General features: G+C 44.6%; 1 protein-coding gene across 1 annotated transcript in view; it reads right to left on the reverse strand.

Moving 5' to 3' along the window:
- The window catches only part of PAXIP1 (PAX interacting protein 1), an 84,794-nt gene that overhangs the window by 52,428 nt on the left and 13,746 nt on the right, over window positions 1-18,620 (reverse strand). The window contains exons 4-10 of the mRNA XM_078863469.1: window positions 14,651-14,929; window positions 11,114-12,193; window positions 9,211-9,352; window positions 8,165-8,259; window positions 7,800-7,895; window positions 6,102-6,239; window positions 4,682-4,803 (exon numbers count right to left, since the gene is read on the reverse strand). Of these exons, the coding sequence (XP_078719595.1) occupies window positions 4,682-4,803; window positions 6,102-6,239; window positions 7,800-7,895; window positions 8,165-8,259; window positions 9,211-9,352; window positions 11,114-12,193; window positions 14,651-14,929 (1,952 nt within the window). The remainder of the gene's footprint in view (window positions 1-4,681; window positions 4,804-6,101; window positions 6,240-7,799; window positions 7,896-8,164; window positions 8,260-9,210; window positions 9,353-11,113; window positions 12,194-14,650; window positions 14,930-18,620) is intronic.

An 18,620-nucleotide genomic window follows, 5' to 3' on the forward strand; every position in this document is an offset into this window, starting at 1 on the left:
CTAATTCTTACCATCCGTCCCCCCATCTTCCCGATGTGTGACTCTTTAAAACCTCATCGCCACCCATCCACACTCTAAAAACGCCCTGGAATTCCCGTTCAGTCTGTAACAAGCCCACTTCCACCCGAGACGCCTTCTTCTCATAAAACCTTCAAGTCCTAGTAATTACAGAAACCTGGATATCCACACTTCTGCCCCAGCTGCACTTTCCACATCCCGCACCAACTTCATACATTCCCCACGACCATCTGGCAAGCCTGGTGGCGGCGTTGGGTTGCTCTTCTCCTCCACCTGGATCCCATCGCCTCCACCTGTTGCTCTTCCTTCATTTCCCTATTTCGAATTTGAACTATCGTCTTTCTTTTTCCCCTTTGCAATCTAATTTCGAATTATTTACTGCCGCCCTGGTCAGCCCTTCTCGTTCGACAACTTGGATTGACTTCTCTCCACTATTCTTCCGATCTCATCTCTGTTGATTCTTCTGGGTGACTATGTCCTCGACTTAAATTTCTCTCACTAGCTCTTTCAACCTACACCTGGTCTCCTCTCCTCCGACCCACTCCTCTGGTAGCACGCTTGACCTTATCTTCACTTCCGCTTGCTCAACTTCCCATTCCCTAGTTGACCCATGTCCTCTGTTCGATCACCTATTACTGACCATGACACTCTCAATTCCATGCCCCTCACCATCCAGCCCTTAATCTGCCCCCACACGCCTCCACCGAAATCTACGCTACATTGATCACTCTGCACTTCATTCCCTGGTTCCCACTAACCTACCACCCCTATCTAATTTCTCCTACCTCCACCCAGAAAAAGCATTATCCATCTTACATTCTGCACTATCCTACTCATTAGACACTCTTGCCCTCCTAATCATCCTCCTAGGCCTTGGCTAACACCTGGGCTAAAGATTGAACGTCGCCTCGTACGCAAAGCCAAGCTAACCCATAAGACCCTACGCACTACTGATTCCCACTCGACTTACATTTCTGTGCTTTCCGTTTTCAATTCTGCACTGGAGGCCGCTCACCAATCCCATTTTCTATCCCTCATGTCTTCCATTTCTGCGCACGCTGCTCAATTTTCTACCTTAAACACTCCACGACATCCTTCGTCATCCTCAACTGCTATTTCTTCTTCTGTCCCCTACCCTTTAGTCCTCTCCAAATATGTCATGGAGATCTCTCAAATTCGTTCGACCCTCCTCGCGACCTCCCTTCCTGCCAGCATCATACCTACTTGCCCCTCTCCTCCAATTCTTCATCTACTTTAAATACCTTTTCCCCTGTGTCACTCCTGGAGCTGTCAAACATCATCTCCAGTACTCACCCAACCTTTTCCTCCCTTTATCCCCTACCGCCTACCTTGCTTCCATCTGTCATCCTTACTATCCTCTCATTCCTCCTAGCTCTTTTCAACTCTCCCCTTTCATCTTACATCTTCCTCCACTCCTTCCAAACTACCATCATTCTACCCCTTCTGAAAAAACCTTAACTAGATCCTTCCATCCCGGGACACTATCGCCCTATTTCCTTGCTTTCCTACTTCTCCAAACTCCTCGAACGCCTAGTTCACACCCAACTCACTTCCTACATCTCTTCTCACTCTCTCTATACCCTCCAGCAGTTTGGTTTCCGTCCACTCCATTCCACCGAAACCGCTCTCCTCCACATGGACAACCAATTGTCTAACTCAGGTCACTCTGTCCTCGCTTGACCTGTCTGCGTCTTTCAACACCCTTGATCACTCCATCCTCTTATCCACTGTCTAACCTCTGTATCTCTGGCACCCCACTTCAATGGCTCTGCTCTTACCTCACTTCTCATTCATCCAATGTCTCTTTTAATCATGGTTCTTGCTCCCCCATCATGGTTGGCATCCCCCAGGGTTCTGTACTTTGTCCTCTCCTATTCTCCTTCTACACATCCCCCCTCGAGCCCATCCTTTCTCATTCTTTGGGTCTTTCGGTAAAGTCGCGTAGATAGGTTCAAAGAATTTAAATTTTTCGTATCACCTATTTGCCGACGACACAAATCTGATTTTCCTTTAAGGCTCTTACCCCTGACCTTTCCGACCTTATCTCATCCTGCGTAATGGCCATCCAAGAATGGATGACACAACATAGCCTTTACCTTAACCCTTCGAAAACCACTGTGATCTACTTTTCTGCCACCCGCTCTCCTTCTCCTCCCCCCTCCATCCAAATTCTTGGTGCAACCTTTGATTCCTCATTTTCCTTCACTTCCCACATCGCCAACATCACTCACACATGCCGGTTCCATATTTTCAATATCAGGAAAATTCTCCCCCTCATCACCATCACCGCTGCCAAACTTCTTGTGCACTCCCTAGTCTTCACTCTTCTGGATTATTGCCACTTGCTCCTGGTTCTTCTCTCTGCCAACACCCTTGCCCCTGTACAACAAATTCAAAACTCAGCTGCACACACCGTCTTTAACCTCCCCTTCAACTCTCATTGCTCCCCTCTCATTTAACAACTTCACTGGCTTCCTATCTATCACCGCTGTATCTTTTAATTGCTCACCTTAGTTTTCAAAGCTTTTCATGGACTGGTCCCCCCTTAACCCTCTTCTCTCATTTCCTTATATGTGTAGTGAGTTCAACTGAGTTGTAGACGTTGTTCTTTAGAGGCAACACATTTATTTGTAACATCAACAAGTAACACAAAGGGGTAACTGCCCCTTCACCAGATACAGCCTAGGGTGGTGGCCACCCAGCTAACTACCCTATACGGAGGAGTTACAGCTACGAAGGGTCGGGCCCTCACTCGGGTCCCTGACCACGTATTGATGCCTCGTAGGATGTAGAGCTTCCAGCTTGTAGACGTAGGGCTTCCAGCTGTCGAACGAAGAACTCCGGTCCCTTATATCCCCCCGGGTCGGGGCTGGCTCCGCCCTTGGCCTCGCCCTCCTTCTCCAGCGTTCTAGCTCCCCCTCGATCCCTATTGGGAGCTCTCCCCCTAGCCTCCCCACTTGGGGCCCTCTCCATGGGCACTCCGCATCACGTGTCTACGGGGTTAACCAGAATGCCATGGCCCGGGGCAACCCTGCTCCTGGGCTGACACTCTCCCACTCCCTCTGGTGGGAGGCCGCACTACACGCTATGCGTGGTGGCCGCGCTATCCCAGCGCTCACCAAGCCCCGCTAGGGCTGGTACTACACCCGCCTACGGGGTGTACGCGATGACGGTGCATTGCATGCCACGGCCTCAGGTCCTATCTAATTTTCTCTTGCCTTTACCCTTCCTCTTCTGCCACCCCTACCAGCAACACCTAACACCTTTCCAGCCAGAGCCTCAGCCTCCACCTCGCTCCCTCCACCCTAGTCACTACCCAATCGCCATCCCTTATCTTGCCATTTTGTACCGTAGTCAGTAAGCATTGTCAAGCACCTTGGTGAAAGGTGCTTTATAAAACCAAAATAGAATAATTATGCCTAGCAATCAGATTACTTGCTTGAAGGTGATAACATTTTAAAATGTGCAGCATAATTCGGGTGAACACTTGTAAACATACGAGTTCATTGAACTTCACATTTAGATTGTTAGGTTTTTGCCAATTTTCGTCAAGAAAAAAATTATAGGCACAGGTTTGAAGGAGATTCAATTTAAACAGGAATATTTAAAAGCCAACTTCATATTTTTTTTTTCCATTGATGTTGTTATATATACTCAACTCTCGTATAGCTTTAAGCTGTTACACTAAAACATATGTATATGGGCCAACAAATCCTGTCTTCTTGGTTTTTTCGGTAAAGTCATGTAGAAGGGAAATAATAAAATAATAAAAATAAAACATTATAAAATAATTCTCACGACGTTTCGGCCACAACGCAAGCAGCCGTCCTCAGGTGAAGAACAGGTCTGTCTGAAAGACAGCGTCTGAATGGGCACCACCAGGCTTGGCAGCGTATATTTAAGCTGGGTTGGAGGGGGAAGGGGCGCCTTGACAAAGGAATTTGCACATCAAGTTGAATTTAGCATATTTATGTTAAATGGAGATATGGGATTAGTCACTACTTGTGGAATGCGTAGGTGGGGGGGGGGGTTCAAAGTCATATTATGCCCGTGCATTATGCAGTATGCAGGATTAGCAGCATCAAAGGGAGGGAGTAGGGTTAGCAGTAATAGAGGGAATGAATTTTAATAGTAAGGAGCTGCAGCAGCTAAACCACCACGTAAAGAACTAAAATATAAACTACATCAGTATCATCAATATACTAAATATACTCTCCAAAATTAATAAAAATAATTTTAATTTCATTTTTTACCTCCGTGACTTTACCGAAAGAACTAAGAGTATGAATCCTTGCAGTCACGAAAGCTTCAAATCTAGAATTAGATTTACTGTATCAAGGGTTAAATATTTTTGTTATTAGTATTTATTATTTTTTATATATTTATTTTTCCCTACGTGACTTTACCGAAAAAACCTAAGAGTATGAATCCTTGCAGTCACGAAAGCTTCAAATCTAGAAAGGATTCAACAATACCAGAAGGCACATTCTATTCACTAAAGAATCATATGCAATGAAATATAAAATAAATTCCTGCACACAATAAATCAGAGTAAGCGTACCATGATGGTTGTCAATTTTTCATCGAGTGATGCATGCAGAAACAGTTTGTCGCACACACAAAAGAATAACAAAGATCTTACTCTTTGCAAACAAGCAGCGTGTTGCTCCGGCTAAGATAGCCAGTGTATCTGCCTCCTGTTAGTGCAATCATCAGCTTCAGATCCTCCCTGTCTTGGTCCACAAACCCAGTTACTGAGATGATCTGTGCAGCACAAGAATAAAGCACAAAGGTCACTTAGCATTTGGAGAAAGGTTGATGGAGTAAATTTCAGTCAAGGTGGCGCATACTTATTTAAAATCAAGCACTTTGGATGCGGTGCTATCAATGTCAGACAAGCGCAACTCTCAAACTAAAGCGGTAGCAAGGTACCAATAGAAGGTAGAACAGCAAGTAGGTTACTGACCTAGCATTGCAGTGTTTTGAGTGTAATTTCTCCAGGCACTCCAGTTGATTCACACATTAATTGTTACTCAAGTTAAATGTATCAAAACATCCTAAGCGAGACCCTCTTGATAAAATGGCCTTTAGACTTAACTGACGTTTTGATGAGTGCGTTATGATGTACTTGTGTTGCCCATTTAAAATAAATAAATCTAAAAATTTCTTATTTTAATAAAACAAAACAAATTAGTTGGTGATAATGTGTCGGCAGTGGTGCACAGGCAAGCGTTCGTCAATGTGTTGTGAGCAGTGTTATTGACCAGTGTGCTTATACAAAAAGCATTTCTGACTTGTCTGTGGTAACTGTACGTTTTTAAATGTTATTACCATTGAAAGAAATGCATTTTTTATCCTATCTTGTTTTAAGTTATTATAAATGCATTGGATTTGTTCAATTACATCAAAGATATAATAACACTCGACATCTGCAAATGTCTTTTGGAGAGTATGGATTGAAAATTGTGTTGTGAATTATATACAGTCTTATCTTATTTATACATTCATTGAACCACATGTAATTCAAAGTTTTATTTATTTTTATGTGATATGTAATGGGTTCATGTCACCTCTTCAGCCACTAGAGGTGCTATTGACTGAAAAGTAAAACAAGATAAAAAATAAAATTTAAATCAAATGGCGACCTGGAACCGTGACAATTCATCTAATCATACTTTAGAAAAAGACAGTCTGAATGGGTTCTCCCATTGTAAAATGAAGTATATCAACGGGGATTAAATAACCAATTATCTGCCAATTCTGCCAGGTGGCAGTGACAGTATCCAACTCAATCAAAATAGCATGGGTTCAAATTCCAGAGGTTGGCTCAGCCCATCATCCATCTGGGGATCATAAAATAACTACCAGCTTATAGGTAACAGTGATTATCATACGGGGATACTGGCAACTACCACGGAAATGCTAAATTTACACAATTGGAAATAGCTACCAATGAGCAGATGGTATTGCTACATATTTTCAGAGTCACACTGGAGGATTCACAATGTTAACACATGTGTGCACAGCGAAAAAGCCTGTTGTGGAATGGGGGTGAGACTTGCATGGCTCGCGCAGGGCTTGGCAGAATGTTGCAAGGCCATGGGGAGGTGCAGGGCGCGATTTGGAGGGATCACCCGTCTGCTCTTGAGCGTGTCATTGAGCCAGTGCGCGGTCACACAGCGCTTGCCCTCCTTTAGTGCCTGCGCCATCACAACAGGTCACACTACAGTACAGTAGGCAGATACAGTGTCTGTGAAAGATGGGGGTGAATGGCAGCAGATTGTGTATTAGAGTTCAGACTCAAAGAGGATACCTACACACCCTACATACAATAGAGTGAGTAGTATCTAGTGACTCTATAGTATTATCTGGCTCTACGGTAGTAGTATCTACTGACTTTATAAGGGCGGGGCCAGCCACGACCCGGGAAGATATAAACAGGGTCCGCACAGGGACCGGGGTTCAGCATTGCTGTCGTAATCTGAAGATCTACCATCTACATTCTACGTTCAAAAAGAAGTCACCAACACGTGGACGAGGACCCCAGGTAGAGTCCTGTCCGTTGTAGCTACTCCCAGTAACTAGCATAGTTAGCCTGGTGGTCCACCACCATAGGTTATCTGGAAAAGGGGCAGTAACCCCTTTGTGGTAATGTGTTGGTGTTAATAAATGTGTTTCCTCCAAGAAGTACGTCTGCGACTCAGTTGAATCCACTACAGTAGTATCCACTGACTATTGTAGTAACTACTAACTCTATAGCAGTATCTGCTGACTCTTTAGCAGTATCTGCTGACTCTTTAGCAGTATATGCTGACTCTATAGCCGTAACCACTGACTCTAAAGTAGTATCTACTTACTATAGTAGTAACTACTAACTCTATAGTAGTATATGCGGACTCTATAGCTATATCTGATGACTAAAGCAGTATCTACTGACACTACAGTAGTATCTCCCGACTCCACTGTAGTATGTACCGACTCTATAGTCGTAACCACTGACTCTACAGTAGTATCTGACTGTAGTAGTATCGACCGACTCTAGAATAGTATCTATCGACTCTATAGCAGTATCTACTAACACTACAGTGCCATGGGGAGGCCTCGTCTGGCGGAGTGTTGCTGGCCTCGGATAGATTACCCAGCCGGCCGAGGTGGCACTTTGGCCGGCTGGGGCTGGGCTGGGCTGCACCCCCCCACCCCCCCAACGCCTCCCCACACCATCCCCCCCCCATCCCCCGGCCTCTCTACAGTAGTATCTACTGACTATAGTAGTATCTACCGACTCTATAGTAGTAATTGGACACATTGGGGTGGGGGCGGGGACATCACACTTCAAAATTTACCTCAGCGTTGTGCTTCTGTTTTTTTGCGTTTTTAACGTGAAGTAGAATTTCTCCCACGTCGCCTCAGAGCTCGTGTACATTGCAAGGGGTAACCACGAGTCGGCGTCGCTAGGGGCAACCACGAGTCAGCGTTTCCGCGCCGCAATAAGCGTAGTAATAACAATAATAAATTGTTAATTTAACTACTTTAAATTTGACGGATGGGAAAAACAAATAGAGCTTTTTTGTCCGGTTGCTTATTGCGTCGTACCTGTGTACTTTGTTGAAACATAAACCCAACAGTTTTGCAGTTAAAAGCGTCATAAGTTGTGTGCGCAGACACACAGACAGACAAAAAATGAATATAAATAAGATGGTGGCTATGTAATTGCCGCCAGACCAATCACCGATGCATTCTAGGTGAGAATTCTTCTTTACCTGTGCAAACACCGGCCCAGTCTGACTTTCACATAGCAGGTGTGTGCAGCGAGGTGAGTGAGAAGCTTCCACCAGCCCTCCATTCTGAATGATTGCCTAAGGAACATTCAACACAACACATCACAGTCAAATCAAAGTATCTCTCCCCTCAAAACAAGAAATGTGGCAATGCTCATATCAGACAGTGATCCTGAGTCAAAAGTGGGAATTCCACATTTTCATTGTAGAGCCTGTCTCTCCAAAGGCCCAATAAACCATACGGTTTGTAGGTTGGCTTTTGACCTCCAATGTGCGGTCAGGCCTGAACTGGACCAGAAAATTCCCAACAAAAAGGCCTGGCTCTCGAGGCGAGTGTGACTTCCAACCTTTTTCCACGAGTTGAGCAGTTGCTTGTCCAGCATCTGCTCCTGGTACTCGGCGATGGCGAACACACAACCGAGCAGGCAGCAGTCGCTCGGCGCTGTAAGTAAAATCAGACAAATCTAATTGTACTTTCCAAATTAATATGGTCTGTCATCTTGTTTTACCAGGTGACAGCGATTGCACATTTACTGGGCCTGATTCGTACGAGATCCAGCCAGGTGGAAGTGTTGGTAGAGCTTTACTTACAATTGGAAATTTACGAGTTAAAATCCAAGTTCGAGATCGACTCAACCCATCATCCCTTAAGTACCATTTTGTGGGAAGTCAACAGTGGTCATCATATGGAATCACTGGCATTGTCATTGGAATGTAAAATTCCTAACGTTAGCCCTGGGGCAACAAGTACATCAGCACTATGGTTCGGTAATTTGAGCAGGAACAATTAGTTGTTTATAGTTCATATTTGGGATGAGCAGCGGTTCTGCCTATATTTATTGGAAAATTGGTATAGATATGGCAGCAGTCTGGCAATTTTTGAACAATGTAAATTAACCAGGTAAGAACCTTCTGAGATTCACATCTGCTTTGTAAGCCAGGCTTGTAGGAATGTCAATAAAAGTCAAGTAGAAGGACAACATCATGGGACCTCCTTTGCCAGTACCAAAATATATGGTGTTAGACCAGAGGACGCCAAAAGGCGCCTTTTGGCATCCTCTGGTCTAACACCATTTGAGACTAGGCTCCAAAGAAAGCTGTCTCTGGTGTGGACCAATCAGTTTCAAAGACAATGCATATATTATCAGAGTATGTTTTTTGTTTGCATTCTGACCACAAGTATTGTGGTTAATGCAGACATGATTCCTTGTAAAATGTTTCAGTTTGGTGTTATAACATCTTAACACTTGTTTAGTTGCCAGAAAAAAATGGGAAAACCTATTCTTATAGAAGGACAACAGTAAAAACAATAAACTCAATGCAAACACATGTCAAAATAAGGACAATGGATATCAGTGGTTAAACCTCATTGGCCGTGTATCCCTTAACGCACCCTCTGTGCAGTACTCCACAGCACTGCTGGGTTGACTCGTTGCTGGCTTGACCTGAATGTAGGCCCCCTCATGTAGAGGCCTGGGTTCTCCTGGCCGGTGAGTCTCCAGTGTGCGTGTGGGCACTGACATGCTCTGCAGCACCTGTCGCATGTACGAATACCCAACACAGTCAAACGGAGAATGGACTCAAAGGGCACATGCACACACGAGCCGGGATATTAATAAGATGTATATTGTACAACTAACACCTATAAAGGCTCAAAACACACATATAGAATGATATATGAACACTGGGATATATTAAACTGCCAATTGATCCCTTTGACTTTTCTTAAAATAACCTCCGACATTCTATCAAAGGATTAAAGCATGTGGGTCTTGATATTTTCTACATACGGCCAATGTTAAAAAAGGATACAAATGAGTCAATTTAGTCATGCCAAATTAAAAGTATCCCATTTTGAATTATTATATAAATGAACCCCCTGGAACCCCAATGGCCGGGTGATCATGCTCGGAGGAACACCATTCACATGGACATGGAAATGCCAATCAGTCGTGTAGTGACACACTCAGATACAGTAACTACTTAGAGGAAATAAGGGATTAATGGTTGCAAAATAAAAGATAAAGTCATGAAATATTGCAAAAGTTTGTCATTTCCCTATGCCTACATGGAATGCAATGTTCTAAACGTGTCAAGAATGTGTGGGATGATTACATTTATAATTTGCAACACTAGTGGGATTCCTTGTCAGTGGCTGCAATTAAAAGGGCAATATGTGACAAGCAAATCAATGCCCATGAGTACAACATTTGGAATGTTATGCTCAATTTTAAACGACACTGCAACCAATAAACACACATCTGTGCTGTAAATACATTCGTAGCCTGTGTATATTACGGATGTCTGACAAGTCTGAAGCTTTTTTGGAGAGAAAAAGGAACAAAGTCACAGCCACGTGATTTTCAGGTGAACCACCACCTTGCCCTCTCATAACTTAGACTAATTATTTGGTGATGATGCTTTTTGTTCATTGTGCTTGGCAGTTGCGCACAAGCACAATTAACAACCTCACTCCTCCAACCTTTCAGCTGTCAATTGCTTTGAATCCTATCACCCAAAAAGCTCACATTTGTAAATAACACTGCCTTAAAAGAAAAAAAATATGCAATAGGTGACATTTTAGACAGTGAATGGCCCTTCTTCATAGCACATAAATAAAGAGGCCAGAGATATACCGTTAACAAGGGGTGGAGACTGCACTTAATACCATAGGGGCCTGATGACAACTAAATATTACAAATGTTTTTAGATATTTTTTTCTTTATTTAGCATATGAATAGTTATCTCGTTGTAGCTATTGAGTAATAGACAACCCTTTCAATAACCAAAAGGTATTACTAAACTCATATTAAAAGTAAAATTATAAAATGTTGTTGGCCCATTGCATCGTAGGAAGATTTGTTCTTGTGAGGACACAAGGCGGAATCCACCCAGCAATGCACTCCTGGGCTCAATGCCCTCTAACAATGCAGCAGATAAACTACTCTCATATGCTATTACTGCACCGAGCAGCTGAGAAGCAACAACAAACAATCACTCATGTCAGTAGATTGCCTCTACTCTGGAGAAAAAAAGTTAAAATATTCCAGCCAAAGAATAACCCATGTACTATATAACTATTTGCAGGGTTTGTCCGTAAACATTGCCACGCAGTGCATCTGTTAAATAGTTCTTAGGTACCTGCATTATCAACTTTTCAATTCAGCTTCAAAAAGCATAATTTTCCTATATGCTCTCTAGTGCAATTCAAAAATAATGCTTTTGTTTTTAACAATTCGTGTACAAAAAAAGCCACGCCAAATCCTCTCTGTTGGGAAAGTGTTCTGTGTACTCACGTGAGCCACATTGGATGCCCTGGAGACCTGCAGTGCCTCGGCGCTGTTGGTGATGTTTCTCAGGGTCCTCACCATCGGACTTATCCCCGTGAACTCCAGCCCAGGTCCCGGCCTGTTCCCCCCCATGCTCATTGGTGTATGTTCTGGCCGGGGCCCTGAACCCCCAACCGCCCCCTGGAACCCCAATGGCCGGGTGACCATGCCTCCAAGTCCCTGAGCCGTGAGCTCAGAGACATGCATCTGTCTGGACATGGCAAATCCTTGCTGCAGCCGGCCATCCTGGGATGTGGGCATAGCGGAGTTTGCTGCAAGAGGGCGGGCGGGTCTGCCTTGAACAGTCTGGACCCACACCTCACCAGATGGCAGAGTCATAACATCCAGCTGGAGCCGCCCGTTGGACGGAGACGGAAGTGCACTGAGGCTCTGGCGCATGCGAGCATCCATACTCGGCCGAATGGTGTGCAGGGTGCCTAAACTGGGGGCGGCCCTCGGACCCGGAAGGGGGATGCAAATGCCTGGCGGGGGTTGAGGAATCATCAGACTCTTGGAGGAACCAGACAGCACAGGTGAAGACTTTAACATTGCCGGTGGCATAAATGGCGGCCTCTCAATCATTGGTGTGCACTTTGATGATAAAGCCCGAACAGGTCTCTCGTTAGTCGGCCTCTGAGGTATGTGGACGCGATGCAAATCCCCGACTGCCTGTTGTTCAGTCCGCCTTTCCTCCACAAACTTCCTGGATGGCGAGTCAGTGGTGCTCATTGGGGAATCGTCCTTTGACCGTGCGGAACCAGAATCTTCAAAGTTAACGCTGCACCCCTTGTCTTCTTCTTCTTCTTTTTCCTCTTCGTGCTCATCCTCTTTCTCTTCATCATCGACGTTGGGATCGTCACCTTCATGGTCGCTATCATTCGCAGTCCTCGGCTGCTCCAGAAGGAGCTCCTCCTCCCTCGGCAGGAGCACCAGGCGAGGGTGGTACTCGGTCTCCTCCTTCCTGCTCTTGCTCGATACGCAGTCCACCACCCAGTCCGGAGTCACGACGCGGATGCGGCTGTGTTTCAGTGCACATGTGTACTTCTCCTGCGCACAGTGTGGTACACGAGCGCATAGGGCACAAGCGCAGGCAGAAAACCCACTCGTCAGACAATGCAGAACAAAGCGTCACTTTGGCATCGGCTAATAACACACGATTGTAAGCATTAAATAACGCTGCCTACTAAATAACACCACCTACTAACATATATTCAGCTATTTCCTATCACTTTTTGCATTTGTCTGGCAAAATAAGTGAAAATTTGTTTACTGCCAAAATATTCAATCAGGCACTCAGTTACTGTAATTACTCAAGCCTGAATAAACCTAAAGCATGCATCATTCTAGATTTGAAGTTTTCGTGAATGCAGGGATCCATATTCTTTGGTTCTTTCGGTAAAGTCACGTTACGGTAAAGTCACGTTATGTCACGTTCCGTGACTTTACCGAAAGAACCAAAGAGTAGCGTGCATCATGACACAAATACTTTCATTTATAAGGTGTGAATCGCATAACCAAACGTCAAAGCAGCTCCGCACAATTGGGGGATAATTAATTGGACAATGAGGGAAAACAAAGGAAGGTGGAAAGTTTGGGCAAAGAGAAATGTTTTCAGCAGCGAGTGATTTGAAGGCGAGAAGAGAAGAGGCGAGTTGAGGATGCGTGGGGACCGAGTTGTAGAGGACAGGGGCGCAGTCACTGACAGTGGTCATCAACAGTGGCACGGAGCGAACGTGGGGTGTGGTGGAGGCCAGGGCTAGGAAGGTGAGCGAAGAGGACGAGCGGATTTGTATGGTTGGAATAAGTTACTCAGAAAGGGTAGGGGGGGGGAAAAACATGGAAGAACTCGTAGACTCAGAAAATGATCATTAAGTCAACCCTTTGAGCTAAAATATCTACACAAGCAAAAGCTTTGAAGTGATGCAAACAAATGATATCATTATCTATCGGACTGTGCACAATGTGATTATACATTAGGTTTGTGTAATGATTCCCTCCCCCCCATGATGAATTTCATGACTTAAGGTCTTGATTAAAAAAATTATGCTTCTGTGGTGAACACAGCAGTTCCAATAACTACAAGGTTTATATAAATCAATTAAACAAAATATGAAGAAAAAAAATCTAATTATTGTAGCTTTTTCTCACAATTTTTATTTTTATTGTGCTTTTGACATTCATGCCATAAAAACTAAACTTCCAGTGGAACTCTACAAGGAGCACTGCATCACTGTGTAAGAGAATAAGCCAAGAATAAGACATCAAAGAACTAATTCTGAAATTGCTTCAAAAGACTGAATAATTATGAGGGATGCACCTGTTAAAGCCATTAAAATGTTGTAAGTGGCATACTCAATTAAATCAAAATGTATTACGCTTCAGAGATGGCACAGGCCAAATGAAATAAAAATTACATTTCATTGTTTTTGTTGCAGTCATAGGTGAGTAGGCTGAACAGCATCTACAACAGTAGTAGGATTGGGACCTCCTTTGCCAGTACCAAAATATAATAGGTTTTTCCCCTTTTTTTCTGGCAACAAAACAGGTGTTAAGATGTTAAAACACCAAACTGAAACCTTTTTACAAGGAATCATGTTTGCATTAACCACAATGCTTGTGGTCAGAATGCAAACAAAATAACATACTCTGACCACAAGCATTGTGGTTAATGCAGACATGATTCCTTGTAAAAAGGTTTCAGTTTGGTGTTTTAACATCAGTAGCCAGAAAAAGGAGGAAAAACCAATTATCATATCAGTAGGAGGATTGTAACTTATCAAAATATTACCAAAAGCAGATAAGCCTCTAGTCGGCCAAGTGTCTAAAAGCACAAGAAGCAGTGGCTGCCCACTTGATATCTCATCTGCACCAAGATGACCTGAGCTGATAAAATCAAGGACTAGCATGACAGCCCTATATAAGACTTATTTTATTTCTTTCGCATGATTTTATTTCACTAAAAGTATTAATTAATGCAATGGTATGAATACATTTCCATTCAGAACTCTCACAGTGAGTGATGCAACAACTGGCAGATACTTCCCATTGCAGAACATCATAATCATCATTGATAACTTATATTGCACAAGTTCCAGTGTAATACAATTCACAAAGTGCCAAGGTAAGTACAATTCATTATCATTTATTTTAGATGATATCAATCATGTCAATCGAGTTATCCATACTGTCTTTATCACATATCACAATCAAAAACAACATTTTAATCTTAAAGAGTTGGAATCAACCAATGTAAGTGATAAACCAAATTTAATACAGTGGACATTTGTGTTATTATCGGTGAACGGGCTGAGATCATCAATGTGTTACACCAGAAAACGTGGTGAAATCACAGTTTAATTATTGGTTAATTATCCTGGACTGGAACTCAATCTGGCAGGAGTGCTGGGTTCAGTGCTCCGACACAGAACTCCCCCAAGTTACCTGGCCAACCCAACGTGCAATGTGATCGTAAGCTGGGTATGCGGCGATGCAGGCAGGACTTACCCCCTTGGGCTCGGGGATAACCAGGTGGGTGCAGCGCTTGTCGAGCAACAGCTGGCAGGCTCCACCATAGAAGGTGAGCAGTGCCCAGAGCGGAGCTCGGTCCTCCTGTGGGATCTGCAGACAGCAGTGGGTGACGGTGGTGGCGTTGTCCCGAGGGTACACAGGCACGCAGGCAGTAGCACATACACACGCACAGGCACGTGCACACGCACAGGCACATGGAGGCAACCACGCGCATTGGCACGCGTACGACGAGTGCGGCTTCGGTAGTAGGTAAATGAGTCAGGGGTATACATCATACGCAGATGCACAATATGAGACCAAAACACGCACGGATACCAAGTGGGTGACAGAACAGATGCATTTTTAATATCACCGGAAATATCCACGTGACCAAAACAGCGGGTCAAAAATGCATCGCTGAGATTAAAAGGCCAAAAGTCCATTGATGGAACAGTTTGACCCTCGGTGCACCCACACAGTGCTTTGAAGGCAAGCTATGAAGATGTTTTATCAAAAGGTAGCAAGAACACTGGTATCGTCAAGGCTTGGCAGGACACTCACAAGGCTTGTTCACCTGTATTGGCCATCCAACACTGGATGCTGCGACATATATTTTTAACTAGCTTTGCTATCCGGCTTCGCCCAGTAATTGGATTCTTGTCTTGGATTAATACACGGCCTACGCGGAGGGTTTGGGGGGGGGGGGATGCGTGACGTCAGCAGGCACACTGCGGGTGACATCACATCCATTATTGCGCCCCCCACCCCAAAAAAAAATACAAAAGTCTATTTTTATACGTTTTGCATTGTGTACAGTCTGGAAGCTACCCACATGCCCAATTTCAAGTTTGTTGCATGTCGGGAAGTATGCTAAACATTTAGAACAGACACACATTCACAAATTTCCTTTTTATATACATAAGACTAGTTGTACTTCCCGGCTTCGCCCGGGACTTGGATTCACCACACCCGGCCGCCTTTGTCTCCCCAGTGGCGATGTTCACACACCACACCAGTTACTCGTTTCAGGCCGAGTCGACCTAGGGGAGGCCCAGGAGCGGTTAAAATAATCGTCACCGGTGGTGGCCGTGAGCGGGAATCGAACTCGGGTCGCCGGGTTCGTAGCGCAGCGCGCTAACCACTACACTACAATGCGTTACGCTTCCACATGCGTGGGTCACGTGACAGATTTGACGTCACAGCTCACTTGCCGTGCAAAAAATATATGCATTATTGAGCTCCCCCCCCCTCCAAAAAAAATAAAGTGTATTTTTATAATTTTTGCATGGTGTACAGTCTGGAAAGTACCCACATGGCAAATTTCAAGTTTGTTGCATGCCTTTTATATATGTGGAGATGATGTTGACCACAATTCATGATTCTATTAAAGTAAAATTAAGGGACTGTTGATTGTGGTCCAGAAGCGGGCTGCAAATAATTAGAGCTCCAATAGCATAAATGCATCTAATCTTAAAATGTTTATCTTACCTATAAAAGTAATGTTTTGTCTGTCTGTGTGTCTGTGGATGTAACTTGTGATGGTTTTAACTCGCAAACTGTGGGGTTAACGTATAAAAAAAAAATTACCCAGATACCAAGCGATAAGCCCCGGGGTGAGCCAGGGCTATTCGTATTTCACATCCGTCAACTTTAAAGTACTTAAATGAACAAATAATGACTATTAATTATTATTTTGCTACGCTGAGCGCACCAAAGCACGCATTTGCGCATGCGCATAAAAGCTGACCTGTGGTTGCCCGAGCAATGCTCACACGCAATCGGTGGGGCAGAGAAAAATGATCATTCGCGTAAAAAATGCAAAAAAAAATACACAAGACTGAGGTAAATTCTTCAGTGTGATATCCTCTTCTCCCCCCCCACCCCAATGTGTGCAGTTACTACTATAGGGTGGGTAGATGCTACTGTAGAGTTTGTAGTTACTGCTATTGTAGAGCGGGCGGTGGGGGGGGGTGTAGCAGCCCAGCCCCAGCCTGCCAAGGTGCCACCTCGGCTGGCTGGGCAATCTAGGCGAGACCAGGGAATATGTACGGGACTAAGCCTCACCACGGCACTCTGTTAAGTAGTTAACTGCTATAAAGTCGATAGATACTATTATAGAGTACGTATATACGATGATAGAGTCGGTAGATACGACTGTAGAGACGGTAGATACTACTGTAAAGTCGGGAGATACTACTGCAGAGTCGGTAGATGCTACTGTAAAGTCGGGAGATACTACTGCAGAGTCGGTAGATGCTACTGTAGAGTCATTAGATACTGCTATAGAGTAAGCAGATGCTACTTTCGAGTCTGCAGATACGGCTAGAGTCAGAAGTTACTACTATAGAGTTAGTTACTACTATAGTCAGTGGGTACGACTATAGAGTCAGTAGATACTATATAGTCAGTAGATACTACTACAGTAGGCTTATACTGCTGTAGAGTCGGTAGATGCGATAGAGTCAGCAGATACTACTATAAAGTTAATAGTTACTATTATAGTCAGTTGATACTATAGAGTCAATAGATACGACTGTAGATCCAGCAGATACTACTAGTCATTAGATACTACTGTAAAGTCGGGAGATACTACTGCAGAGTCGGTAGATGCTACTGTAAAGTCGGGAGATACTACTGCAGAGTCGGTAGATGCTACTGTAGAGTCATTAGATACTGCTATAGAGTAAGCAGATGCTACTTTCGAGTCTGCAGATACGGCTAGAGTCAGAAGTTACTACTATAGAGTTAGTTACTACTATAGTCAGTGGATACTACTGTAGTGACTTGTAACGTCACTACCGTGTGGGTCTGTACACAAACATGACGTCACTACGTGTGAATGTGGGAATGACGTCACGGCCGGGTTGGGGAGCCTGGAAGCCGTCGGTCCGTGCCACGGGGGTTGTCTGAGGCCGTGGCACTCTGTATGAACCCGGCCGGACACGTGACCGGATCAAGGTGGGGGCCGAGGGCCCCAGGGGGACCTTGGAGACCACGTGGCCAGAAGCAGAACCTTCGAGGGTTTCGAAGGTGGGCATGGCCTGGGTGTGGCCTGGCCACGCCGAGGTGCATATAAGCGGGCTCCGCACCTGGTGCGGGGCTGCTCGGGTCTGGGATGAAGATGCCTCATGAAGACGCCTCATGAAGAGTGAAGTCAAGCCTCAAGTCAGCATGGCCAAGCAGTAGCCCTCCTGGCTTGGCCACGCCAGTTGTTATCAGTGTTAATAAATAGTGTTGCCTTCCCATAACAGTGTGTGCGCCTCTATCGAACCATTTCACTATTATACAGTCAGTAGTTACTACTAGAGTCGGTAGATACTACTAGAGTTGGTAGATACTATAGAGTCAGCAGATACTACTACGGTCATTAGATACTACTAGAGTCAGTAGATACTACTGTAGAGTTAGTAGATACTGCTATGGTCAGTGGATACTACTATAGAGTCAGTATTTACTACTATAGAGTCGGTAGATACTACGATAGAGTCAGCAGATACTACTATGGAGTTAGTAGTTACTACTATAGTCAATAGATACTACTATAGATTCAGTAGGTACTACTGTAATGTGAGGATATATCCGGGTTGCTGATGGATCACACCTCGTTACGATGATTGGCTCTACCGGTCCTGGCCCATAGCCAATGGGGGAAAGTCTAGGGGCGTGGCCCTGACGTAATGGGAAGGTGACATCTGTAAGTAGAGGATTGGATCTGCTGGCTTTAGCCACAGCCAATGGGGGGACGAGTCAGGGGCGCGGTCCTGGAAACGTACGATGGAGTCTAGAAGATTCCATAGAGGTTAACCAGGATTGGTGGAAAGGTACCACGTAACCCGAGTATTAAAAGGGGTGGAGACGGACAACACGTGGTCAGATCTGGAACGAACGGAGGGTGAGGCCACGCTGGAGGGGGTCCAGGCTGCCACGTGGCCGCGCGTGTCTCTCTCTCTCTCCCTCTCACGCTGTC

The sequence above is a fragment of the Lampetra fluviatilis genome, chromosome 1 (genome assembly GCF_964198595.1).
Source record: "Lampetra fluviatilis chromosome 1, kcLamFluv1.1, whole genome shotgun sequence".
NCBI lineage: Eukaryota > Metazoa > Chordata > Hyperoartia > Petromyzontiformes > Petromyzontidae > Lampetra > Lampetra fluviatilis.